The 27,575-nt window shown below is 50.5% G+C and overlaps 1 protein-coding gene across 1 annotated transcript; it reads right to left on the reverse strand.

The window, feature by feature from the left end:
• Positions 1-3,214: 3,214 nt before the first annotated feature.
• On the reverse strand, positions 3,215-26,613 carry AMER1 (APC membrane recruitment protein 1; the record flags this gene model as incomplete). Its single annotated transcript, XM_081081129.1, has 2 exons — positions 26,322-26,613; positions 3,215-6,703 (listed from the first exon to the last, which is right to left on the reverse strand). The coding sequence occupies exon 2, from the start codon at positions 6,602-6,604 to the stop codon at positions 3,215-3,217; it is 3,390 nt and encodes a 1,129-aa protein (XP_080937255.1). The 5' UTR covers positions 6,605-6,703; positions 26,322-26,613.
• Positions 26,614-27,575: the final 962 nt, after the last annotated feature.

Genomic DNA, 27,575 nt, shown 5'->3' on the forward strand with positions numbered 1-27,575 from the left:
CGAGGGCAGGTTGGGTGGTGGCATTGGCAAGGGTGGGTAAGTCGCTGGCAACAGGATATGGGAAAACATACCCTGCATGTGAGAAGCTACCTTCCTCCTTGGTATAGCACAGAGGAGGGAGACTAGTGTTGAACAAAGCCTTTGGCCCAGGAGACTCATGAACTGGTTGGGCAGAGCAGACCCTATCTGGGCACTAAGGCAGGGCTTCCTCAAAGTGCTAAAGCACTGAGAAACTGACGGCCCTGGAGAGGCCTCCTAGGTGGCCTTGTCTATCCAGTCACTGGTCCCCAATGGACCAGTCTCTTTTGGGAATTATCACGATCAGAGCTATCTGGCACTAAATAAGCCTGCTGGGTAGAGAGATGAGGGCAGCCACCTCCACTCAAGTCATATCTTCCCTTGAAGTCTCATCCAAAAGCAGTATCCCAAGACCTTGCAATGCAGACATGGTGTTTGTCTGGTCACAACCTAAGTATGGACTTGACATTGACACCTATATTCAGGGCATATTTGGTGTCAGCCAACAAGCACTTGGGAAGAGGCCTGGAGCTTGGCTGGCTCTCCCAGTGTCACCCTGCACTGCCATCACATGTCCCTAGCAGGTCTTTCTTCCTCTTCAACCTGCAGCTGGGATTTGGCCAGGAACTACTTAGACCCAGAATGAGATTCTAGAGGAGTCTGCTTCTGCAGCCATGACCTCTAACTTCCCCACTTCTTGTAGTGAGGATCCTATCCCTGGGCTGGCCAGGACAGTGAAAAAACTTGCAGGCAGCAATGTCCAAACCATAAGCTGCTACTCAGTCCTAGACCCCACTCTGTGGTATGCAAACTTCCAAAGCCCAGAAAAGTATGCTTGGGCTATGATTGCTCCCATCAGAGGCAGCAACCCTTGCTGCCCTCTTGTCACTGAGGGCAACTCTCAGCCCCTGGCTAAATGCTGAGCACCTAATTTTTCTCTTCCCAGATAGGCTGATGGCCCATTGAGTTCTGGAGGCTGGTGATGGCTCTATTACCTGCTGTGGCTGCCACAGTCCACATTCAGTCAAGAGCTTGAGCTGCCCTAAAGCACAAGCAGAGACAGAGGAGGCAAGTGGTGGGTTTCCCCTATTGTAAAGGCATTTGGTGAGTGTTTACTTCCTGCCAAACAGTCAGGTCAATTTCAGCCCCATGTTCCTAGGGAAACTTTGGTGAAAGGACAGGTTGGAATTTGGGCACTTCTCTGCTGGAATGCTGTGCTTGGTGTGAGGAGGGCCTTCCTCACCCTATTTCACTCTCCAGCTCCATAACTGATACATTTCTTCATGATGCAAAGTCAGCCTAGAGAGCTGGTCTGGGTCCCTTGCGTGGTAGTGTTTAATGCCGTGCAAACTTATGTGATGCTTCTAGGGGTACAGCTACTACCAGCCAAGCCTGATTTGTGGGGAGGGGCACTGGGCCAACCCCAATCTGCGAAATGGTGACAAAGACCAGTACAAACATATCTCCTGGCAAAGGAGCAATTTGTGCAAAGTCACCTTTGGGACTGGAGGGGGGAAGGCAATGGCATCTATTCCCAAGCCAAATTACCATCTCAGGAGCCCTGTTGACCTCTTCTCTTAACAGGCAAGGAAATGGGGAGGGGTAAGTGGAAGAACAGGAGTGGCCATGGGAGGAGCAAGGATCATAATTTGGGTCAACACATCCAGACAAAATATGTTCCATATGCTATTTCCAATAAAGAAATTTAAAAGGAACCCTCTCATATTGGTGATTGAGAGGCTGAGCCTGGTAAGATTAGCCTGTTGCAATGTCTTCCTGGCAGGACTTTTCCCCACCAGTATTTCTAAGCTAGTTTAACATTAGAATTGTGGGTATGCAGGAGAAAAGAGGGTGTCATTCATTCCATAAAAGGCTGCAACTGCCATCTAAATGAGCATCCTGAAGCTTGGCAGAGTGAGGGCAGATCACAGTCTTTCCTATCAAGAAGGCTGGTCCTTTGATGATGCTAAGGACTTAGATAATTGGAAAATGAAAATTCTTGAGTCCAGAACAACAGCCTAGACGTCTTTGTTATCCTCTCTTGGGAGTGCTGTCCGGAGCCTCTTTACAGCATATAAATGAATGGGTGGGCAAGGCATAAGGAACTTTTTGTGTTTTGTGGGGGAAGCAATTTTCCCTTCTAAGAAGCTGGGTTGCCTCGAGCTCTGCAAAATCTGAAATCCTCTTTCCCACTGGCTGGGACAAATGGACCTCCATTTCCTATCCTTCCCCTGGAACCTGCAAAAACCCTAACTCCTATAGCCAAGCTTAATTTAAGCTGCTTCTCTTCTGATATCTCAATTAAAATAATGTATTCTTTGTGATGAAATTATGAAAATTTCCTTTGGAGGAAAAAAAAGAACCAAAATTTAAAAGCACCTGCAACTTTGGAAGTCACAAGCTTAAGAGAGGAAAAAGAAAAAAATCCTATTATTCCAGAGCTCAAAACTTACAGCAGTGTCTATAATAGAAGCCCTATTTTGTCTTCTGTTTGCAACTGGATTAATTTGATCACTCCATTAAGGGGATTAGCATTTTTTTCTTCATCCAAAGCTATGGCAGGCCAGATTTAAAGGCCCCATCTGGTTATGATGCCAAAGTCCACAGCAGTAAGCAGTGAAATATATGCTACATGATCCTTTCTAAGGACAGCTAGCTGGGACAAATAGATTATAGTCATTTGAGATAATAGTGGCAGCTATGCCAAGACAGGATGGAGTGGGGGTGGAGAGGGTCTGTACCATAATTTCACATTGCTAACAGCAAACAAGCCCCCTGTCCCCACATAGAAGGCAGTGCAAACCTGGCTGTTCATCATTCACTGGGTAGTGGGGTGGCAGGGGGCACTAAGGGTTCAGCCTCTGTCAAGGATGCATGCTATATATAAACTCACTAACTTGGCAACTGGAATAGGCACAAAATTACAGCATCCCAAACCTTACATGGGTCACAAGAAGAAACCCTGAAAGCAAAAATCGGAGCACAGCAGCAGCACCCTCCTGGGGCAGATATACTGAGCTGAATGTGGCCACAGATGGCAGAAGAGGGAAGTGGGAAAATGAGGGTGAAAACTCATAGGAGTTTTTCTTGGCCAAAAGGATTTTCAACCCCCACCCTCAAACCCCTCTGCCCAATCCCTGATCCCCATTCCCATGCTCAGGCCCCATGCGCCCACTCCAGAATTGATGATGGCTGCTCAGCTAGGTTTCCATTCTGGTGGAGAGGCACAATGCTCAGCCTTCTCCTTTGACAGATCAAGGCTGGAAGGCCCATAGTGAATGGGCTGAGGATGCAGAGGTTCAGGCTGGATCCTGGGCAGCTGAGGGATGCCATGGGTAATGCCCACAGGCTTGACCTGGGGTAGAGGGCTGGAACTGAAGCCTCCAGAACTGGAGGAGTAACTGGGCTCATCAGCAGACAGAAGCTTATCTCGAGGCCTGGCCCTTACACTTTGGGAGGCCTGTGGCTGGAGCTTATAACAAGGGCCCATGGGAAGGGGTAGGTGCGAAGGCCGAGCTAGTTGAGGCCCAGATTCCCCGGCTGCCCTTGACTCTGGCTCTGATACTGACAGCAATACTGACATAGCCACAGGAGGTATGCAACAGGCTGCCTGCCTATATGGAGACTGGCTAGAAGGCCCATCCAACTGGCTGGTACTTATCCAGGCAGGGGCTGTCTCCACTGGGAGAGGACAGGGAGCCCAGGAAGGCCAGTCATAGGCCCCGGGAGGTTCAGTATAGAGGGACAAGGGACTGTCTCTGCCCCATTCTTCCTCGTCTTCTTCATCTGAATCTTCCTGTTGAGCCTGAAGCTCATCGGGGTCCATGTAGCCCTGGGCAAGGTGGGAATTGGATAGTTCCTGCTCCAGGGTTTCTGCAGTATCAAGGGAGCGACTCCTCCTGTTGAGGGCCATGACAGCAGGTGGGGGCCGTGGGTGCATGCCAGGCAGTCCCAAGTATCGAGGGAGACTACTCACACCCCAGGGCAGACCTTGGTAGAATCGGCTGCGGTAGTTGTTAAAGGCATGTTTCTGGTAGTAGCCCAGTTCAAAAGCTTCCAAAGAGGCTGCAAGGTCCTCATCATTGTGTAATTCAGGATTCTCTTCACATTTGCCTTCCCCATCCCGTTCTACATCAGCAATGTCAAAGGTCACCATGGGGGGCAGCTCAGGGAGGTTTTGAGTAAAGGATGAGTCAGAGTCAGAGCTACAGGACATGCTGGAAAAGAGGTTCCCATTGCTGGTGAACTCCACAAGGGCTTGTGAGAAACTCACGGTGGCATTCCCTTCCTTCTCAACCTCCTCTTCCTCTGGCTCTTCAGGGGGTGAATAAGTAGGGTAGGCCCTCCTGGGAGATCCTCCAAAATTTGCTTCTTGCATGTCTGGCTCAAACATAGCATCACTCTGGAAGAGCTGCATCAGGCAGGTACTTTGATCTTTCTTGGAGCAAGTTCCCTCAAAACGCTTCTCCAGAGGACGGAAGTCCCTCCAGTCTGGCTCGCTGCTTGCAGTGGTAGGGAAAGCTGACGTGGTTCCTCGGTGTGAAGTCTGAGAAGCCCCTGATGCCCCTACCACCAGGCCCATCACTGATGGGCCTAAAGGTCTCATCTGATACTCCATAATGGGCTTCTCTTGCCTTACCTGGAGCTGTCTGACTTGGGCCTCTCGATCACGAGCCTTTCGGGCCTGGGCCTCCCTAGCACAGGCCTCTCGGGCACAAGCCTCCCTGGCATAGGACTCTCGGGCTCGGGCCACTCTCACATGAGCTTCCTGGGTATGGGCTTCTCGGGCATGAGCCTCCCTTGCATGAGTTTCTTGGGTATAGGCCTCCCTGGTGTGTGCCTCCCGGGCCTCTTGGGCTTCAAGCTGCTCCCGCCGAAGTTCCCAATACAACAACTGCTTCTGTATGGTCACTAGCCGTTCTTCTTCTGTCTCCATTGTCCCAGGTGGCCGAGAAGAAGAAAAGGGCTCAATGTTCAAGAAGGGGTCAAATATCTCAGAGCTGCGACCATGGAGGTCATAAAGGCAGTCATCCCCAGGTGGGGAGTTCTCAAGACTATCATCTGGCTCATAGAATTCATAGAGGGCATCTCCACTGTAGCTGTCTCGGGGCAGGCAATCCCTGCGGATAAGCCCCAGAGCCTCCCCTGAGTCATCCTCAAATCCAGGTGTGGTTGAATCATAATATCCCTCATCACTATTGGGGGCAGATTCTTGCTGGTCACTCTGAGGAGTCAAAAGGTCTCCAGGAGCTAGGCAAGGATAAGACCGAACTGGGTCAAACAGCATGTAGCCCTGGTGGCCTGGTGAAATGGTGGGATGGTAGCCCAGATTCATATTGGGTCTTGGGTACATCTGAGCACTTGCCCACAGATATTCTAAGTCATCATCTTCTGCTTTGACTTCTTCTTCCTCCTCCTCTAATTCAACATCCTCTTCCTCCTCTTCTTCCTCATCATCATCATCTGGCAAGGCCATCTCCTCCCCACCTCCTTGATAGGTAACCAGGCAAGAACTTCGCTTGGTCCCATCTCGGTTGGCCCTCTGGCCTCCAGAGGCCATGCTGTCTGTCATACTGTCCATGTCCTGCTCTGCTATGATGTCACCACAACCTGTCAGTGAGTCAAAACTTTTAAGGGATGTGACATCTCCAAAGAAGAGGCTCAGTTGGTCCCCAACAGGGCCATTGAGTAGATTTATATCCCCTACCAGCACCTTCTCCCCTGTTTCTGAGCTCTGAGGCTCTTCTGGGACACTTGCTTCAGGTGCAGGCTTGGACTCCAAGAGATCTGAGGCACAGACCCCCATGGGATGCTCTGGATTTTTACAGGTTGTCTTCTCAGTGGCTGCTGGAGAAAGCTCTGATGCTGAATAAACTTTTGGTCCAGGGGCATCTTGGGGTTTGGAATTTTCCTTTCTTGGGTCTTGAAGGGTTTCCTCAGCATGGGACAGAAGGGCTGAGCTCACGTTCTCATGAGGCCTTGCTTTGGCCTCCTCAGGTCCCTTGGCTCCTGGCTCACTTTGCTCAGCACCAGAGACCTTATTCTTCCGGTGACGGCGAATACTGCTGAAAAAACCTTTCAGGCCTTTCTTTGGTTTGGTCACAGAGGAAACCTTTTCAACCCCAGCTTTCTCTATGGCTCCAGCCACAGACATCTTGCATTTGGAACCTGTCTCCAAAGCCCCATGGGCACTCTGAGAACTGGGAAGTTGGCAGGGTGACTCAGGCAAAGGTAAGGAGAGGCCAGTTCCTTCACTGACAATGTCTTCTTGGCTACGGGCTGCTTCACTCAAGCCATCATGGGTCCTGCTCTTGCTAATACCCTTCTTGGAGCTGCTTTTCCCAGAACCTTTGCTCCGTCCCCCTCCAAAGAAACTAGGCAGGGTACAGATGCCCTTCTTGCCACCAAAGAGTTTCATGGCAGTTTTCTTCAGCCTACCTGGGCCAGATGAGGGTGGCTCTGACCCTGGCCCTTCTGTTGTCTCAGCTGCCTTGTTCTTGGCTCCTTTCTCTGACCCTTGGTTCTGTGTATCCACAGAGGCTGCTGCTCCCTTGGCCTGAGTAGCTTCATCTTTTCGGGTCTCCATGGTGATGGGGACAACTCAGGTATGTTCAGCTGAAAATGCAGCCTTCTGGCTTCTGGGCAGTATTATAACATCATCAGTCAGGAAGCATCATAGTTGGGCCTGGAAGAGATGAGAAAGATAAAAACAGAGACACAGTATTGGTGAGCAAGCATCCAGGCAGAGTTTGTTTTCACAGGTGTCTATGGTTTCAGACTTGAGTGGAACCAGAAAGAAAGAGAAAATGCAGGGAAAAACTTAATGCACTCCATGTGCTTGGCTTGCTGCCCCAATCTCCTCTGGGCCTCAAGACAGCAAAGCCCTACAGTGAGCAACAGGCAGTCATCACCCCTACCCTCTTTCACTGAGCAGGGGAACTGCAGATGTGAGAAAGGCCCAGTGGTGCTAGTGGATGTGGGAGGAGTTATCAAAGGGAGTATGTTAGGGAGAGGCAGAAAAGGCAAGAGGTAGGTCAGCTCTGATGACATAGAATTTTTGAAAAGCATCTGGCAAAAATAGCTCATTGAGTCCTCACTGAGCTCTGTGCGGTCCAGGCATTGAGTTCACATTAGCCCAGACTCTCAGTGACATTTTTCCTGGGGCAGGAAAGACAAGTATACCTGAAGTTTCACCTTGTCTTCGCAGGCTCCCTAAACTGCTGGCAGGACCATGCTCCATGACCTTCAGAAACCCAGAGTAGGAGCCTCACAGACTCACATTCCAGAACTGCAATCCAGGATCTGCTAAGAATGCATGGTGGCCTTGAAACAAGGAATTCTCTGGGCTTCAGTATCCTCTTCCCAAGAAGCCTAGCAATACTGCCCCCATAGTGGTTATCTGTGGGGTAGGTCTAGGTCAGATTCTATTGACTGTCCTGCTGGGAAGAGATTTTAATATGGCCCTTAGTCACTGGAACCCCAAATTCTACTTTAGAACCATGATGCAGACTATTTCTTCTCTACTCTTATTATTTTGGCCCCCATGTAGCTCCTCCATGTATAAAGGGAACTCCTTGAAGGCGCAACTCCATATGAGTCATGTTCCTGGCCTGGAATCAGGCTCTCAACATGTATTTAAATAAGTAAACCTGGTGCAAGGCACAACTTTCTGGTCTAGGCTCACAATCCTCCAAACGTCCAAATTCTAGAGATGGAATAAAAAGAAGGGGAAAAACCTACCACCTACCCCTAGCTACAACACACGTTGCCCCTCCAGGACTGATGTATTCACTCCAGTCACTACAGCTGGCCAGTGGCTGGATCAGTGAGCAGTCTGCTAAAACCCAGTAACCCTTCCCTGAAAAGTCCCTCACCACTATATCCCTCCTCTGTAAGTAGCCATTAGCAGACAGGGAGCCACAATAAGGGAAGAGAGGCAGAACAGCTGCTGGGAGCCAGAGAGAGAGGTAAGCACCACTTGAAGTAGAAGCAGCTGTCTAACACATCATCCCTGTGATCGATTGCTACCATAATAAGAGTCATGCATTCACCTCCAGTGGGAGACAGTGGACCAGCACTGGGGGTGGAGAGAGCCTCTGACCTCATTAGAGGACCCCTCCTGGGGCCTTGATCCTGTTTGGCAAACACTAATTTTGTACCTTGAGCCTTGCTTGGCTTGATTTGAATCATCAGTGTGATCAGGCTTCCATCAGGGGCACTCTGCAGAACTGAATACTAAACTTGGAGCAAGATAATGTCTGGCTATGCAGAAAATAAAAGAGAAAAAAATTCATCTGATACCCTCTCTGCAGAAATTTGTATTGCCATCTGCTCAGGTTAGGGTATTTTTCCTGTGTGACATATTTTTACGTGACGTTGTTCCAGTTTAATCCTGCAACTGAAAGCCCCAGTACATAGTGCAGCCCCCACCCTGCAATACATAATCATACATACACACACAATGACCCAAGAGGCCACCCAGGGTCTGATGGGTGTAGGGGCCCTATCATATATTTGACCCCCCTACTTCCCAAAGCAAAACCATCTGTTTTTACCTCAGCCCTGAAATTACTGTCATTATGGTGTGGGCATGAGAGATGGGGTGGCAATAGTGCAGTTGTTTGTGAAACTGTATTCCCCTTTGTGGAATTCATGAAACAAACCTCTACTAACATTGGTAAGTGATAGACATTGAGCATAGTAATGCAAGGCGAGACAAGAAGGGGGAACCCCTAGCTCTTGCTTTCGGGAAATTCCTATGCAAACTGGTAGAGAAATCTATATGTAACAATCTGAAAGCACAGCATGATACAGGCCTTAAGGAAAAGCCCTTATTATTTCTTAAGCTTTGGTGGAAGGTTATAATTCTTCATACCTTGTTATCATATCCCAGGATAAATTTGAAAGGCAAAAAGACAGACCCTGGGCTCAGAAAAGCTACACTGAAGAGAAGACATTCAATCTGAGTAGAAATGGCAGTGATTTAGGGGGAGATATGGGTGAGACTAGTAAGTTTGAATTGGCATCAAGGAAGACCACAGGCCAAGTGAAAAATAGTATGGGCCTAGATTTCCTTGTGAATCAAAGGCTGAATTGTTCTGCTGGGTTTAGGGCCATGGGGCAGTCCCTTTGACCTTCTGCTGCCCTTATTGCTGTGCTCCATTGGGGTAGAGGCCAGCCCACTGTTCTCTATATTGTCCTCTTCCTTGCCACAGGCATCTGTAGTATGTTTTGAAAGTAACCATGGGCCACAGACTGGTGGCCAGGCAATGCTAGGGGATCCTGAATAGGCCAAAGCAACCTCTGTGAAGTGGAGATCAAACCAGCTCTCCTATCTATCCCCCCTCATCTACCCAGTCCACTGCAGTGGTGTGGGGGTTAAATGGGATAATGGACACCAAAAGCACTTTGTAAACTGTAATGTACAGTGCAAATGAGAAAGACCGGCATTTCTCTTATTATTACCACCTTCCTGGTCAGGGCCCAGTTACTTAGGAAGTAGCAGACCATGTGTAAAAGGCCACTCCTTTGGGAGAGTCATTTACTGAAGGGAGCCTGAGGGACCACCTGTCTTGGCACTCACTGAGGAGGAGACAGGTGTGAGGGGATTTTAAAGACGTGTCTAGATTTATACAAAGTCCTCTCCTAAGGGTAGTTTTAAAAACCCTGTGATTGTATAGTGGGAATGAGTGAACTAGGCAGGATTGTGTCCTGGGACTGAGATTCTCACCCTCTAGCTTCAGGCCTTCTTCCTAAGAGGCCCAAGGTTGTCTTTGCTGGCAAGAGCCAGCCTTGAAATTGTGCTATCTCTCATTTCCCTGCCTAGTTCTTCTCAGGGCCATGTACTCCCCATAGCCACTCACAATGTCTCTGTCTGCTTTCCTCCAAGACAGTAAGACAGTAGGTGGCAGTAATGACTCATACCTGGTAGCCTCCTAACCCAGCCCCACCTATCCACTTTGGCTCCTTGCTACTTTCCTTGCTACTCCTCCAGGTCCTAATGCTGTCCCTCAATGGGCTATGCTGTCTTTACTTAGGACCATAGAGTTCAATGTCCAGGGGAGTGAAGTGGGGCAGAAGGCAACGGGGACAGCAAGAGACAGATTTTGCAGATTCCCCAGGCTGGGACTGACTCCCATCTTGGTTCCTGCCAAGAAAGTGGTCCTGCCAAACACAGGGCTTGTAACGCTTAGGTTTTTCAACCTGTGTGGCTGTCTAAATTTCAGGTAGACTGTTGGGTTAAGGGAACCCTCTAAGGCTAGTTTGTAGCCCCAGACAAGAGCTACTCGCTGCAGCTGCTGCTGTCATGGCAGGGAGTGGGCTATGCCCATCCCTGCTCCCAGGACCAGCTTCAGTCCATTCTGGGACCAGTGGAAGGCTGGCTACTTGCACAGAGCTTCTTCCTTCCCCCTCCTCTCAAAAAACAGGCAGGACACCAACCACAAATCTGCCTCAGGGACCCTTCTTGGTGAGGAGGAAATGGCTGCAGCCTTGCACTTTCCAGCCCAGCTTCCTGGGGTCAGCTCAGCCAACTTAGAGAAGGCTGGGTTCAAGGAAGAAATATGTGGATTTATGCAGTAGCTCCAGAGGCATGGCCTCAATAAGCTACCATTCCTCAAAACTCCTCCAAGCAGTTTTCCTGGGGGCAAGCCCACACTGGGCCCACCCTATCATTGTGCATGGAGATGGGCTGAGGAAGGAATGGAGAGGAATGAGGAAGGAATGGAGCCCCGCCACTGCCCTCAACCCCAGAAACTCAGCCAGTTCTGCACTGTAATCAGTTATGCCCGACCTGGGAGAAATCAGCAGGTTCTTTTAGTTTCCTCAACTGAAAAATGAAGCTATTGAGATGTCTACCTCTTAAAGCTATTGTAAAGAACAAAACCAATGTACATTAAGTATCAAATACAATGCATTATATAGCAGAGGTTAAAAAACATAGCAATGAATTTTTAAAATATTTATTCAAATTATAATTGGACAAATTGTAGCATCAAATCTACCTCAGGCAGGGTTGAGTAGGGTGCTTCCCAAGGCTCTGTGGATAAGTCACCAAACCACCTTGGACCTCAGTTCCCCCAAATGGTAAATGAGGGCAACCTTACAGGAGGCTTTAGTTTCTCTTTTAGCCGAACTTTAATATTCAGGGACCGAAAAGTAGCCCCCAGTCAGCTACTGGCTAACAACTCTGGATTATCTGGGAATTTGACTAGCCCAGGCCAGAAAGGTCAACAATTCAAACTCAGCTAAAGTACCAATATCAAAGGAAATGCAAATTAACAGATATCCTGCACCCAACTCAGGGTACTTACCAGTTTATAAAGTGCTCCCCACTCCCTCATTCACTATTTGCCCTTCTCAGAAATTCCCCTGATGGGGGATGGTAACTCCTTGTCACAGAAGGAAACTGCCTAGGCTTGGAAAAAGATTTGCCTAAGGTCATACAGTGGGATAGTGATAGAGCCACACCAGCTCCCAGGCCCCTTGAGTTCCATCCATGACATTCTGTTCTGGCCCCCAATCAAATGAGAAAGACTGAGAGCATAGGATTGTGCAGGAGCATGTCACACAAGAGCCATCATCTCCTCCTCCCCTCTCATTCCTGTCCCAGCCCAGCTGAACCTTTTCTCAGAAACATTTCCAGTTGTCACTGGTTGCCACTGTTTTGGCCCCATCTAGCACATTCCAAAAAGCCTGCTGACCAGAATCCAAGGGCTGCCAACCCAACCAGTGGCCACTCTCCTCATCAGCAACTCCTCCACCCCCACCCTCACTACCAAACCATGACACATGTTCCTTTACTCCATTTCCCTTGGGAAATAAGCTTGAGGTGTGCTAGGGGCAGGGGCCTGACAAAAAAAGAATTACTGAGTAGACTGAGGGACAGGGACCATGGGAAAGAAAAATGGCTAATTACCTCGCTAGAAAAGCAATGTGTTATGATTGAACCCAGGCAGATGTGACCCTGCTCGTAAATTTTATGTAAACTTTTTACCCTGCCAGTACCAGGAACGGCTAAGGAACCGCTTTGCAGTTTTTTTCTTTTTAAAAAAATATACTTTGTAGTGTTGCAGATAAAAGGTCTTGCTGTACTCTTGGTCTGGACTGCAAGCTGTGGGCTCTTATGGGAAGGACACGGCTAGCAGTCAGCTAGTCAGCTTAATAAAGGCTCTTAAAATTTAAATTCTGAGTCGGTGGTCTATCTCGCTGAGCCAACCCATAACATTTGGAGGCCCCAGCGAGATCCCCGGCAGGGGTGAGAGGAACCCCTTATTTAGGGCAGGAGGCTCTCCCCCGGCAGGGAGGAGAGGGACCCCCTATTTAAGGCAGGAGGCTCTCCCCCAGCAGGGGTGAGAGGGACCCCTTATTTAGGGCAGGAGGCTCTCCCCCAGCAGGGGTGAGAGGGACCCCCTATTTACGGCAGGAGGCTCTCCCCAACTTGTCGCCGGGCACTCAGCGAGATACCCCACACCTGTGGAGAATGACTACCAAGGAGGCCTCCAGTCCACCCAAAAACTTTCAATTCGGAAACCGAGCCACCTGGACTCTCGAGAGAGGTAAGGACCGGTCGTTAAACAGGAATTGGGACGTCCCACGGAAGGACCTATACGGAGGGCTGGACGCAGCGGTACTCCTGGTCCTGACCCGCGGCCACGACGGTGGCCGGGGTCCCTGGTTCGTGCGGCTGTAGGCTGCACTGGGTTTGTCTGTCTGGTATTTGTTTGTTTTGGTGTTTATTGTCAAAAAGTTGTCTGCTTCTGTGTGTACCCTGCTGCAATGTTTTTTGAAAATTTTCAGGACTTCAGGGAGCAAGCTGCAGGTTCCGGGCAACCTTAGGTTGCATTTGGCTGGTTTGTTTTGTCTCTGTTCTTTGTTGTCTTTGTCTTTGTCAAATGGGATAGGGTCAGTCATCTTCGTCGACCCCCTATCAGTCAGGCCCACTCCGGGTGAGTGGAAGGGGAGCTTGATCACCTCCCAGGAAGCTATAGAGATCTCTCAGGAATTGGAAAATTGTTAGGAATTAGATGGATTGTTTAAACTCTGACTGAATGTCTGGTGAAAGTATGTGAGTGTGGAGGGAGGGGGCCTGCCCTCTCCTCTCCTTTGTGTGGCTCCATGACTTCAGTCAGGCGGGCATCTGCATGAGGATCTGTAAAAACAGGTCACCCCCTCCCTTGTCTGTCTCTCGCCACCAATCATCATGGGGTCGGGACAAAGTTTGTGTGGGACTAGCCAAATTGCTACAGAGAAGGGGGACTGGATACAGCTCCAGCCTGGGCTAGGCTACTAAGAAAGTGTAAATCATTACTGGTCTGTGTAAAGTAAAAGCTACTTTGATTTATTCTACTTTCTATTGATAAGCTTGGCTGAACGTTTGGGCTGGCCCCTTAATGGTCTTTCAAAAGCCTCTTGCAGCTGCGAGAATTATTTTTTTTCTCAGAGTCTTTTGCTCACTATTAAAGGGGAATCAGCCCACTTAGCTAATAAAGATTTCTATCAGTTGCTCTAACCTAGGTTGTAAATTTACTGTATTAAACTGAAGTTCTAGGGTAGATTTAAAGGTTATAATGTTAATGCTTTTGATTTACAGCGATTCTGTGAACGGGAGTGGCCCACTTTCCAGGAGGGGTGGCCGGATGCAGGGTCTTTTGATCTGACCACTGCCTACCGGGTCCATTATTTCATATACGGCCGCCCAGGGCATCCTGATCAAATTCCTTATATTCAGGTTTGGATTGACATATTGTCCAAGAAACCCCGGTAGATAAGGGCTTGCCTCTCGAGTGGAAAATTGGGACAGAGACAGACAATTTTTTTGGCCGGGCCCAAGAAGGGAAAGGCTCCCCTGGTCCTTCAGGGAGAGCAGGAGGAACCCATTAGCCAGCTGCCCGCCTATGGTCCCCAGGCATCAGATCTGGGTGAGCCCTGGCCTCAGGCCCAGACCATGCCACCAGCTCTTGACCCGGAGCCCCTGCCTCCCCCAATGCCAATTGTCTTCCCTCCGCACCCACCGAAGGGAGGGGCTTTGTCGTCCTTCAACCCCTTCAGTCCATCCCATACTAGACAGGGACAGCGTATGGAGGGAGAGAGAGAGGGGGGGAGAATCTGCAGGACCCTGCGACATCTGCCAGTCCTGCAGTTCCTATGTTGCCACTATGGCAGGCCAGCCCTCTAGATCTGGGGCCAGACGGGCAGCCCTCTGGGATGCAAGGCGGATCGAGATGCTATTCCTCAGCTCCAGACTAGATTGGGGAGTGAATGATCAAAGAAGGGGGGCTGGGTGCCTGAGCTGCCTGCAGTGGCCCTGAAAAAAAAGCAGCAGCAGCAGCAAGAAAGTAGAGAACAGCAGAAATTTACTGAACATTAGAGCTGCCCTGCTGCTGCCCAGTAAAAAATGAATGTTTTACAACAAGCAATACAAGACTTAGGCCTTTGGCTTGCAGGCTACAGCAGTTAAGCCAGAAGCCAGTGACTAGTACTAGCCTTCCTACAGCCCCAGAAAGAGTAGCAAGCCTGAGATCTATGAAGGCTGCAGACAGAGCTAGTAAAAGCTCCCTGCTTGCAAATGTACTGAAAGGGTTTAGTGCCTGTTGCTGCTGGAAGAGGAGGGGCTGATACCCCTTCCAGTGCACTCCCTTCAAAGAGGCCTGGTCGCTGCTCTGCCATAAAGGGGACTGGTGGGAAGACAAGGAAAGCAGGGCCCTGTAACTAATAAACAAAGTTAAGAAAAGGGCGCTCTCCCTGGACCTGGGAGTCATCAGGACTTTGAAATTCTCCAAGAGAGGAGAAGTCTGACTCAGAGACTAGCTGAAACCGCGTTGGGTTAGGAGGACCAGAGGCTGCATATTGAACTTATAGACTGCAATTTGCTAGACAGAGGTCCAAGCCCAGTTGTATAGGGGTTAAGCTACCTGTATACTGTCTTACAGGCCTGTGTGACCATGCCCATGTCAGGGGTGGCACAAAACCTCAACTGTAGGAAACTGGGGAAGGCCTGTCTAGAACAGAGGGGGTTAGTAAAGTAGTGAATACTGGCCCTCTGTTATAGGAATTACAGACCCTGTGAGGTCCTGTGACATGTAAGACCCTATAAGGAAATAAAGCTCCTTTAGTCCGTTCTGAGAGAACAAGTCAAATAAGGGGAGCCCTACTACAGGGAACAGCTATACCTACTAGAGTACCCACCTGTGGTAAATTTCTTCTTACCATTTAAAGATAGATTAAAGGCTGTGTTTCCCTCCAGGCAACCCAACTGAAACCCCAATAGTGACAGGGGAAAGGAGGCTCTCGATCAGTATCGCCAGACTCTATTAGGGGCCATCCAAGCTGCTGCTTGGAGACCCACAAACCTCTCTAAAATGACAGAGACAGTCCAGGGGCCTAACCCTGATGCCCCGGAAAATCGGAGGGCTGTCAATGTTACATTTGTTTCCCAGTCGACCCCAGATATTAAAAAATTACAGAAGTTAGAAGGCTTTGAGGAGAAATCAATCTCTGAGTTGGTTGAGGTGGCCCAGAAGGTTTTCAACAATCGGGAGGACCCGACGGCAGGTTTAAACACCCGGATGGCCAAGGTCCTCCTGGCCTTAAATGAAAAAAAAAAAAAAAAAAAAAAAAAGGCCCAAGAGGCCAGAGAAACAACAAGGGCCAAGAAAAGCCTTGCGGGAGAAAAGGAGTCCAACCCCGGCTTGGGAAAAATCAATGTGCATTTTGCAGAAAGGACGGACATTGGAAACAAAAATGCCCTAAAAGTGCGAGGGAACTGACTCCCATGTTGGTGAAGGAGGTGGATTAGGGTTGTCAGGGCTCAGCTGGCCCCCAAGAACCCAGGATAACCCTGACAGTTTGGGGGGCCAAATGGTGGACTTCCTTGTGAAACTCATAGCACTCACTCAGGCCCTCTGGTGGGAAAAAGGAAAAAGAGTGAACCTTTTAGCTTCCTGAAAACAGCTGCCTTGAACCCTGCCACACTCCTCCCTGACATGGAGGCAGAGGCCCCTTTGCATGACTGCGAGGAGACACTGACTACCCTCACTTCCCTCCGCAAGAACCTTGTGCACCAGCCCCTGCAGAATCCGGATGAAACCCTCTACATGGACATCACCCGGTATGCGGTATGCGGGGGCGGCAGTAGTAACATGAGGAGGAGCCAGGGGAGATCTAAGAAGCCCTGGTGAGTGCCCCAGCACTGGCCCTGCCAGACCTACCCAGGGACTGCAAGGATATATCTCCTTACACTGCCCTTACAGGAGGCCAAGGAATTGGCTAAAAGACCAGTAGGGCCCCTAGAAGTTCTCGTAGCCCTGCCAGCACAAAGGCTCCCAGAGAAGCCTACTCATCTGCCGGAGGAGCAGAGGCTAGCTGAGAAACTAAGGGCCCAGGAAGAAGAGGCTGGATGGCTAATTCTGCCAGATGGGAGGCCTATAGTGCCAGAAGCCCTGGGGCGAACCATCGCTTCCCAGACCCACCAGAGTACCCACCTTGGGGGAATGAAACTATCAGACTTGATTAGAAAGTGCCAAGTATGTGCCCAAGTAAATCAAGGGCCCCCTGTTGTGGCCATGCCGGGGCAGCGATCCCGAGGTCAGAACTCCGGAGAACACTGAGAAATGGACTTCACTGAGATACCAGGAGGACAAGGAAGGTAGAAGTACCTGCTGGTTTTCATTGATACCTTCTCTGACTGGCCTGAGGCATGCCCAACCAAGACAGAGAGAGCACAGGCAGTAGTTAGGAAACTCCTCACTGAAATTGTCCCCCGGTTTAGCCTACCACTATACATGGGGTCCGACAATGGCCCGGCGTTTATCGCCAAAGTTACACAATCCATAGTTAAGGCCCTGAGAGTTACTTGGAAATTGCATTGTGTTTATAGGCTACAGAGTTCTGGACAGGTAGAGAGAATAAATCGGACCCTAGAAAAACATTAACTAAGTTAAAATTAGAGACTGGCGAAAACTGGGTAAGTCTCCTTCCTTTTGCCCTCCTCAGAGCTAGGTGCATCCCATATGTTTGGCAGGTCACCACCTCTCCTTCCCCGCCTAAGGGAGGAAAATCTTGCCTGGCTGTCTACCTGAAATTTGCTTAAGTCCTTACAGGCTTTGCAGAGCAGCGTCTCGTCGGCACGACGGGTGGTGAGAGCCGTATGGGAGGAGGATGCACTGAGAACCAGTCCAACACAGCCTGCCTTCTCTCCGGGTGATCTCGTCTGGGTGAAGCATCACGACCCTGGCAACCTGGAACCTAGATGGAATGGACCCTACCAGGTGGTGCTGAGCACTCCAACCGCCATCAAAGTTGCAGGAAAGAGGCACTGGATTCATCGCACCCAAGTGAAGGCGGCTGACAGCGGTGACAGCCCCCGGAGGTGGAAAGTGAAACTAACCCAGGACCCACTAAAGGTGAAACTAGTACCTGCATCATGATCTATCTACTGCTGCTCGCTGTCATGTGGAGGCTCGGTAAGCCCCTTTCCCACCAGGTCCCACATTATGCCTGGGAGGTGATCCGCACCACGGACGGGGTACTACTGGCCCGAGAAATGGGCACCGGTGAACCGACTCTCCGGTTTGACCTGTGTAGCCTCTTCAGGGAGGATTGGAACCTGCCCCAGGACAGACCCAGGCTCACGAATTTGGGCCAAGCCGGGTCACAGCTGGGGATCCCCGGGGAATGGCTACACACAGGGCTGCAACCACCTATGGCTGCGGGACCCGAGGGACTGAGCAACAACTATGGCGTACTCCCCTATATGTCTGCCCACGCCAGCCCCGGACTCCCTTTCTGAAGTGTGGGGACCAGGAGGATTATTACTGTGGACAGTGGGGCTGTGAAACCTATGCCAAATGGCCCCCCCGAAGCTTCCGGACAGGGACATCCGATTCACCCGACAGGTGCGGCCAGGGGCCCCGGAAAGGACCTGTACTGTTGGAAACTGCAACCCCATTGTCATCAAACCAGTGGCATATTGGGCTAAAGACTGGACCGGGGGAAAGACATGGGAATTAAGGCTATATGTCTCTGGACCAGACCCTGGGGTACTATTTACTATCCAGCGATGGGAAATACCCCGACTGCCCAACCCAATTGGCCCCCTGGCCCCTCAGCGACCCGAGGTCAGGAGACCAAGCCCGGCCCCACGTGTGATGAGCCCGCCACGCCACCACCATCATCAAAGACTGAGACAAGTTGCCGGGATGCAGAAACCTGGCCTCCGCCTTGGGGAGCTGTGCTAAGACCAGACATTTTTGCACAGCTGGAAGCCTCGTTCCAACTTCTGAACAAAAGTGCTCCCAACCTTACTGCAAACTGCTGGTTGTGCCTCAACCCTGAGCCCCCCTATTACGTAGGGATCGGAGCTTCAGCTCCATTTGGGCAAGTGTGGCCCACGTCCGCAGTGTGTCCGCAGATGCAGAAACCCCGGGACTATGTGCATGGGAAAAAGGGAGGAGGGGATTAACTTTAGGAGATATTACTGGAGCTGGGCTGTGTGTCGCATCTGCCAACTACTCCCTCCCCGATTCCCCCTATGCAGAAAATCGTAACCAGACACTCCAACTTCCCGAGAGACCAGGGTCCGGGGCCCCCTGGTACCTGGTGGCCCCAAATGGCACCTGGTGGGCATGCATCACCGGAATCACCCCTTGCATACTCTCCCTAAACCTCCAGACTGGGCCTGAGCCAGGGCTCTGTGTCCTAACTCATATCCTGCCGCAAGTGTATTATTACTCAGGGGAAGGAGGAAGGGAGCACCTCCTCATAGAGCCCCAGCGGATTAAGAGAGCCCCGGTTCTGGTTCCCCTACTCGTAGGACTTGGAATTGCAGGATCCACAGCGGTAGGGACAGCCGCCCGACTAACAGGACATCAAAATTACAAAGAACTGGGTAATCATATTGACCAAGACCTGAGTATCTTAAAAAAAAAAAATCCATAGGACAGTTGGAGGAATCAGTAGGGTCCTTAGCTGAAGTAGTCTTACAGAACAGGAGGGAACTCGACCTACTTTTCCTGAAACGAGGGGGACTGTGCCTAGCATTAGGGGAGGCCTGCTGCTTCTACACTAACCACTCCGGGGTAATCAGAGAAAACTTAAGTCAGTTAAGGAAACGGCTGATGGACAGAGAAGAGGCCCATAGGGCAAAGGGGAACTGGTATGAGAATCTGTTCTCCTGGTCCCCGTGGCTCACCACCCTCCTATCTGCAGTGGCAGGGCCCCTCCTTCTCCTAACAGTAGGTCTCATTTTCGGACCCTGCCTGCTCAGGTGTCTCCTGAATTTTATCCAAGACCGAATCCAAGCTGTCAAGCTTATGGTCCTACACACCCAATACTCCAGAATCTTAGAGGAGGACGCTGAATCAAAGATTTGATTCAGCCATAAGACCAGTAGGGAATGTGCTAGGGGCAGGGGCCTGACAAAAAAAGAATTACTGAGTAGACTGAGGGACAGGGACCATGGGAAAGAAAAATGGCTAATTACCTCGCTAGAAAAGCAATGTGTTATGATTGAACCCAGGCAGATGTGACCCTGCTCGTAAATTTTATGTAAACTTTTTACCCTGCCAGTACCAGGAACGGCTAAGGAACCGCTTTGCAGTTTTTTTCTTTTTAAAAAAATATACTTTGTAGTGTTGCAGATAAAAGGTCTTGCTGTACTCTTGGTCTGGACTGCAAGCTGTGGGCTCTTATGGGAAGGACACGGCTAGCAGTCAGCTGGTCAGCTTAATAAAGGCTCTTAAAATTTAAATTCTGAGTCGGTGGTCTATCTCGCTGAGCCAACCCATAACAGAGGGACCAAAACAAAGGTTCAAACAGAAACCTGCCAACTGGGATAAAGATGCAAAATATGAGCTATTGTTTAAAGAAAATGATCTATGAGAATATATGAAACTTAATCACCCATTTCTAAAGTCCACAGACAAGGTCCACTCTTAAAACATTGCTCAGGGCCTGAAGGAAGGGCTGCCTAGATTGGCACCTTTTGGCAAAGCTGTAAAGGCTGCTGGCAGAGCCCCACCTAAGCTATCCCTGCAATAACCCCTCCACTAATTTTCAGCCTTTCTGTTGAGGGGCACCTCCTCTCAAGAAGGCATCCGACCAACTCTAGAGGCAGCACAGACATCTACTGGACCTCTCTCCCATGCTCCTACTCATCCACCATCAATCAGTCTCTCAACTGAGTTATTAACATACTCACCCTTGGGTAATTCATTCTGAAAAGCCTCAGTCTGTCCATTCATCTCTTTGGGACGGACCCTCCTTTATCCTGTACTCACTACATCTAGCACAGAACAGGAGCTCAAACAACACTGGTTCAGAAGAATTCCAATTCAGCCAAAGTTTGTTAGCCCAGAACTAAAATGCCAGCTTTACCCCTTACAGGCTGTGAGGTTTGAGAAAATGGTCTAACCCAGCCGTGGGCAAACTACGGCCCGCGGGCCGGATCCGGCCCATTTGAAATGAATAAAACTACTGAAAAAAAAGGCCGTACCCTTTTATGTAATGATGTTTACTTTGAATTTATATTAGTTCACACAAACACTCCATCCATGCTTTTGTTCCGGCCCTCCGGTCCAGTTTAAGAACCCATTGTGGCCCTGGAGTCAAAAAGTTTGCCCACCCCTGGTCTAACCTCTCTGAGGCTCAAATGCCTTATCTATAAAATGAAGTAAATGCTACCTATTGTGCAGCGCTGTGGTAAAGATTCAAGATGATAAATGTAAAGGGCTGACTACATACTGAGCAGATGTTCAATAAAAGACCCTGGTGATGGAGCTTCTTGCAGCCACTTTTGGACTCTAGCTCCTCAGCTGCTACACCAAGTCCTCTAAAGATGACACAAGCCTTTTAGCTGGTCTCCCTCTGGTCACACTGCATGCCACAAAGTTGAATTCCTACCCCTTGTCTCCCCCCTTCCATCTCATCCATCCTGCACACCCTTGCCAGATTCAGTTTCTTATAACCATGATTTTAGCACATCACCCAGCTACTTACCAAATTATTTCACATTGCCTACAAAATTTGGGCCAAACCCCTTTGCCTGACCTTCAGGATTTGCTCTCCCTGCAGCCTCCTCCAGGTTTCCTGGCCTTACTCCTCTGCCCCTTAGGCCCAGCCCCCAATACACAGGGGCTTATTCATTCTGGGAGATATGGTCACCCCAATATCACCTCTCCCAAGAAATGGGCCTTCCTAGTGGGTCTTCTTGGTGCCCCAACTTTCTCCTCAAGCTGCTGAGGTTCCCTGCCCAGCTTGCCTGGAACAACAGGAACTCTTCGGGCGACCTACTTGCCACTCCCCTCTCAGGCTCCCAAATCTCCTTAGAGAGGAATGTATCTGAGATGGATGCCTTGCCTGCAGAGTAAGACTTCCACTACATTAGTACTAACACAGCAATAGTAAGACTGGAGACTGGAGATGGGCACCAACCACCCCCAGCCCCATCCCAATTCAGATGAAAAACAAGAGAGCAGTTAACCTTAGGCAAACAGATGTGATGAGGCAGCCAAAGGAAGCCTGCAGAGGAGAAAATAGGCCAAGTGAACAATGGAGACCCCTGACTTTCCTATGTATCCACTCCCACGTACAAACCATAAACTATGTGAGAGGCCAGTTAAGGCAACTGAGGCTTGACAGGGGACCAGGATCAGTGTGCTTTGAGGAAGAAGCCTTGAATTAGGGGACAGTAGCTTTGTGCTTCTGTGTAAATTGGGCAAATATCTTTTTTGTTCTGGGCCTCAGTTTACCCATCTAGAAACGGGAGATTGGGCCAGAGGTCCACTTGCCCCAGGTTTAGTGAGAAGCTGGGGGAAGGGTAGTCCTGTGCCCATGTTTATAGCACCTGCTGAGTCAGGAGGTTTGATGGGGGCATGTGATTTTGGTGGTCTTAAGCTTCTCTGGGAGGCCTGGATCCCTGGCTCGTTGAGCCCAGTCCACCACTTCAAGACCAAGATGCACTGTGGCCCAGCTTTACTTCTCACACCTGCACCCCACAACTCTACCCAACATAATACTCTTTCAAAATTCACTAGGCCTGTCCTGTGAATACTTTATATTTGTCCAGACAGGAGAGGTACCACAACAGGTACAGTCCAGCCCTCTTCTCCCCCCCGACCCCTGAGAAAAGCTGCAGCCCTAATAGGGCAGGCTGAGAAGTGCTGGCTGCAGAACGGGGCTTAGTATCTGCTTGGAAGCCACAGGGGGGAAACCTGCAGGAGATGAAAGCTCTACAACAAGAAATGCAGATCAAAGGGTCACAAAGACCCCTGCAACACTATCATGCCTGCCTCTTATTCTACCAAGATTCCTTGAGCCATTTTCACCATTGCCCTTATTATCCTCTAATACCAAAAGGGGAGGTTCAGGGGAGCAATGCACTTCTGCAGTGGTCCTGGTTTCCCTCCCTGCCTTGCCAGGGATACACTTACACATACACAGGTTTGAAAAATAAGACCAAGAAAAGGAGATGAAAGGCTCTGTGATTATTTATTCAGAGTACCAAAGTTGGAGGTTGGAGAAATGGTTTAACACATAGGAAACCTCCAATGGATTGTTAAGCAGAAGAGCAATGGTGCCAGTTGCCCTCAACTCCACCCCCAACACACACACACACACACACACACACACACCACAGTTTAAGTATAGCATGAGAGGCTCTGATTAGCTCTGAGAACTTCCTGGCAGCAACATGGGTAAGGTGATACAGGAAGGCAATGAAATACCACCTCTGGGAGTTTTACCTTTATCACCTATCTTATCTGCCTGGACAAGATTCGAAGCAGGGGAACTTATGGAATAACACTGGGAATGCCTTCTTCTAGCCTCAAGTAGCCTATTTATAAGTAAGGGGGCTGGAAGCCCCTTTTTCCTTTTTGGTTTGTAAGCAAGCCAGTGACCTGCCAGGCTTCTGCTATTCTCCTCCTTCCCTTATTCCCCTGGAGCAGCCAGCTGAGCAGGGCTGTTCCCTCCTCTACTCCCCCACCACACACACACACACACACACACACACACACACACACACACACACACTTTCTAAGAGTGTACATGTAATAGTTCTTAAGGAATTTTTCACACCTCCACTATGCTAGAAGAGAATCATTGGACTGGCAATATCTTCCAACTACTTCCCTCCCTTCTGAAAGTTTTAACCCCCTTGACAGGCTGCAGACAAAGATCAAGAAGCACAAAAGAGTCATGTTAGGGGAGGAGGGGCTCCCAGATGGGGCTCCCAAGCTAACCCAACACCCCTTCACTCTTGAGGAATGGGTGAGGTGAGGTGAGGTGAGGTGTTGGTTAATGAGGTGTGTTTTGAACGGAGGCCATTGGACACAGTGGAATAAAGTGGAAATAGCCACTGCACAGGAAGCAGAAGCCTATCCCCCTATTACTAAATGCTGTGTGACCTTAAGCAAGTCCCAGTTACTTTCCAGGGCTCAGGATTCCCATATGTAAGCACATAAGTCCAAACTGGTACTCCATGAAGGCCTGTATAGTTGGAAGGAAGGAGATCAGCAGAGGCCTGAGGGACACTTAGGCTCCACCCTGTTGGTAAGTAGGCTCCAGGCTCTCTCCTTCCACCTCCCCAACCCCCACAAGGCAGAAGGGAGATTGATATGGTACAACTTCCCTCTAGAGATAGCCAACCCCCCCAGTTCTACTTCCAGATCCAAAGGTGGCCTCTTACCTGCCCAACATATGACATGCTTCTAATCTTTGTCTAAGACTCCACACTAAAACCCCAATTTATTATGGCATATTTAACACATACACACACACACACACACACACACACACACACACACCAAAACCTCCTAATTCCCCATTCTTTGATGGTCCCTTTCCCCATGATCAGATCCCCATTCAATACCCTAGCATCTGGGAACCCCCACCACCAGGCACCAAATATCTTAGAGTCATACAATCTCAACCAGAAAATACCCAGTCATCTCACTTAGCCTGCTTGCCAGCAACACCCCTCCTATTCCTAATTTTGCTTATATCATTACTCTTTACCTTGCCAAACCCCTCTACTTTCTGGAAGCTTCCTGGGATAATCCTCCTGCATATAAAGATCTCCTATCTCGCCATGTTTTGCTTCTAAGCTCATGAGCCAGCATCCGAAAGTATGTGTGGTCTGGGGTCTGGGCAGTCCAGATCCTGTGCTTGCTGTTGAAGAGATATATCATGATTTTTCTTCTTATAGTTTCAACCCATACCCCTTCTCTATCCTCATTAGGCATATTCAACAAATACCTGAGCCTTGAGTATCATTTCTCTAATCACTTTCATATGGGTCAGGACAAGTGCAAGTTGGAGTGGTAAAGGTCTTCTTGAAAGCTCTACAAAGAAAGCAAGTCCTTCTGGAGCATTTCTTAACTTCTTTGCATTGCTAAGCTTTGATGGGGTTGTGGCAGAGTTCCAGGTTGCATTTACCCCTCTGAGGGGTTATGAGAGAACTCAAGACATCCATGTTATCAGAGACAAAGTAGAGGCAGGGAAACTTAATTATAGTTTGCCTACTATTATAATTTAAGCCCCAAAATGCCCAAGAGACTCAGGCAGCTTGGAAGAGAAGTCATCATGGGTTGCAAGAGACAGGCAGGAAAGGCATTGAGAAGGCCCCAGAGCTAGAGCCAGAGAGGAAAGAGAACTTGGACATGTAGGGTGAGTGAGTTTGGGTATGGGGAAGAGAGTTAAATAGGTTGCATACGTTAGGTGGTTGTTGGTTGGAGGCAGGGCTGAGGGCTGGCCCAGCCCTGGGCTGAAGATGCCCAACTGCAAGTGAGGGGGTTTGTGTTGACACTGGTCAAGGTGGGAGGAGATGAGAGTAGTATGGTACCTGCATTACTTGCAGGTGTCAGAAAAGTACCCAGCTGGCCTTCCTCCCAAATGAGGGATTTACTGGGTCTCACTGTCTCCTCTCAAATGGTTCTCCACCCTCAGAGGTTGGTCAAAGTTCCATAAAGAGCCTGCTAAGCTCCTGGATTGCTCCCTCTCTCCTGCTTCTCAGGAAGGCCTAGAGTCCATTGCCAGAGGCACACCACCTGCAATGACTGGGCAGTGGAAGAATGAGGGAAAGTGCACTGGGGGTGTGGGCTCTGCTGGAATCACCAGGTTTGGGGTGGGGATTCCAAAAGCTCAGGACCTTCCACTCACCCATACCCACCCAGATGCAGCAGGCTGCTGCAGAGGGAGGCTTTTTTTTTTTTTTTTTTTTTTTGGTGCAGGACAAGATTTACCTTAACCCTGCAGCCCAGGCCAAGAAGAGCCTGGCCAAAAGGAGGCCAGCTCTGCGTGGCCAGTACAGATGCCAACTGGGGAGCCTGGACTATGGCTGCATGGCAGGCACAGCCCCTTCCTCATGGCCAGGGAGCCTAGGCAAAGTCGGTGGTTTCCAATGTCAGAAATGTCTGCCGCAGACAATGACAGTGGCCAGGCGGGCTGAGTATTTTAAGTAACTGTGAAGTTGGAAGGTTTGGCTGCTTCTCTAGATCTCTCACAACACTCAGACAGTGTTTTCCCTACTACAATAATTGCTTGCTCCGACTCTGACACAGAAACCCCCTCCCAGCATCGTGCTTATCGTTATTTTTGAACAGGGGAGGCTGGAGAGAAAAAAACGAGGCCAGTGCCTACTCCCCCAACCCCCCCAGTCCCCAGGGGAGAGGAGGCTCCGCGAGGCAGGTGACTAAAGGGCCTTGCAGTTCTAACCCAAGGACTACCTTGAGCTGCAGCTCTATTCCGAGGTCCAGGGAGAGCCTGATCGCCAGTCTGCTGTTCCGCCTGTCCCCAGGGGCGGGCGCCAGATGTGCCTAAGAGGCCCAAGAGCAGGGGGCACAGCTGGTTAGGGTCGCGAGGCTGAGCTTCTCAAGGGAAGTGGGCAGCTTACAGACCAAACTGAGCTCCCCCAGAGAGGCTGCAAACAGTGTAGATACCCCAATCGGACCTAGGCCAGCGAGTCTGCTTGGTCCACAGAGGGAAGAGGGAGGAGATGCGCAGAGAAGGGGAGGGGAGGGGCAGCAGCCGGCTGCTGGAATGAGCGATACCCACGTAACCCAGCTGTTCCACCTAATGTGCTGCAACAAAGCTGCAGAGCTCCGGGCCTACAAAAGCACCTCTGAGGGTGCTGGCTGGCGGCTACCCTCCAGGGACTTGCATGGCAGCACGTGTGGGCCTCCTCCCCGCCTCCCAGAGTGCCTGGAGGCAGGGCCGAGGCTAGCCCGCCCGCCTGCCCGCCCTCTTCCCCCACCCCCCACCTCCTTCCACGGTGGCCCACGTCCAAGGGACTTTGTTCTGGCCCTCACCGGACAGTCCTCAAAGCGGATTCCAAAGGGGAGCAGAGAGCGGCCTGGATGCCGACCGGCCCAGCCCTAGAGCTCCTCTGGGCGGCCAGACCGGAGCACGCGGGACTGCACCACACCGCGGGCTGGCGGAGCCTCCTGGCTACCCCCACCGCTTACCCAGCCCGGTTCGTTTTCCAAGCCGGTTATTGTCTGCTGCGCCGCCCTGGCCCAGGCTGTATCCTCGGCTGCCGTGGCTGAGAGAGCAGCCACCGCTGCTTCTGCCGCCGCTGTGGCTCCAGTCACCTCCTGCACTGGCTCCCCTTCCCCAGACTCAGGGCAGCTCTCCATGCCCCCCTTCCCCCCAACTCCACAGCCACAGGGTGGGGCGTCCGCGCCCTGATTGGCAGGCGTGTGGTCCAATGGCCAATGTGGGAAGGCGTGCTTTGACCCGCCCACTGTTTTCCTCCCTACCTTTCTCTTTAAATGCAAATAAGCCTGAGCTTGGCGTTGGCTGGAGACTAGGAGAGTGCAGAACCCCTCGCTGGGACTCCTCACTCCCGCCCCCAAGCTAGGCTAGTGGCTGCTTGGGGACTCCGGGAGCTCGTGGTGCCGGTTCAGCCCCAAAAGGGCTCGCTGGAGCCCTGGAGCTCAGTTTCGGTTTTGTATGAGTCTCATTTCCGTGGTCGCAGTGCAATCCTTCTGTGGCGCCCTGGCTGCCAGCAGGCAGTTTATTCCAAACCAAGAGACAGGCGGAGAGAGGCGGGTCGAGTAGCTGGGGAGAGCCAGGGGGAACTGCAGAGCCCTTTGGAACCTCGCCAGGCCCAACCTTAAGGCGTAGAGAAGGCCCCGCAGCCCAGGCTTCCAGGCCGCTGAGAGGAGGGACTCACCTGCCAGGAAAGCCAATTGCAGTGCCCGCGCCCCAGCTTCATCCGCCTCTTCGGCACACCAGGGCCTTTAGGGACCATCTAGGCCAACTTCCACCCATTTACAAAGGGCCTGCTGCTGCCCAAAGTTGGAGAGGTGCATTCCCAAGGTCACCCAACACAACAGCGACAGGGCAGACTTGGAATTCAGAACTCCGGGCCCCTGCCGTCCAGGGCTGCTTTCACTTTTCCTCTCTGGAGAGATCTGTTTTCACAATTTGACCCTCACCTAAATTTCCCACCTTTCACAGAACTAGAGGGGATTCTCAAGGTCTACAGAGGCCCCCCTCAACCTTTTAATGGTAAGCCAGGCTTTGTACAGTTTCCTGTCCCTGGAAAGTCTAGATATTGA

Source organism: Myotis nattereri (genome assembly GCF_964212035.1).
Source record: "Myotis nattereri genome assembly, chromosome: X".
Classification (NCBI taxonomy): Eukaryota; Metazoa; Chordata; class Mammalia; order Chiroptera; family Vespertilionidae; genus Myotis; species Myotis nattereri.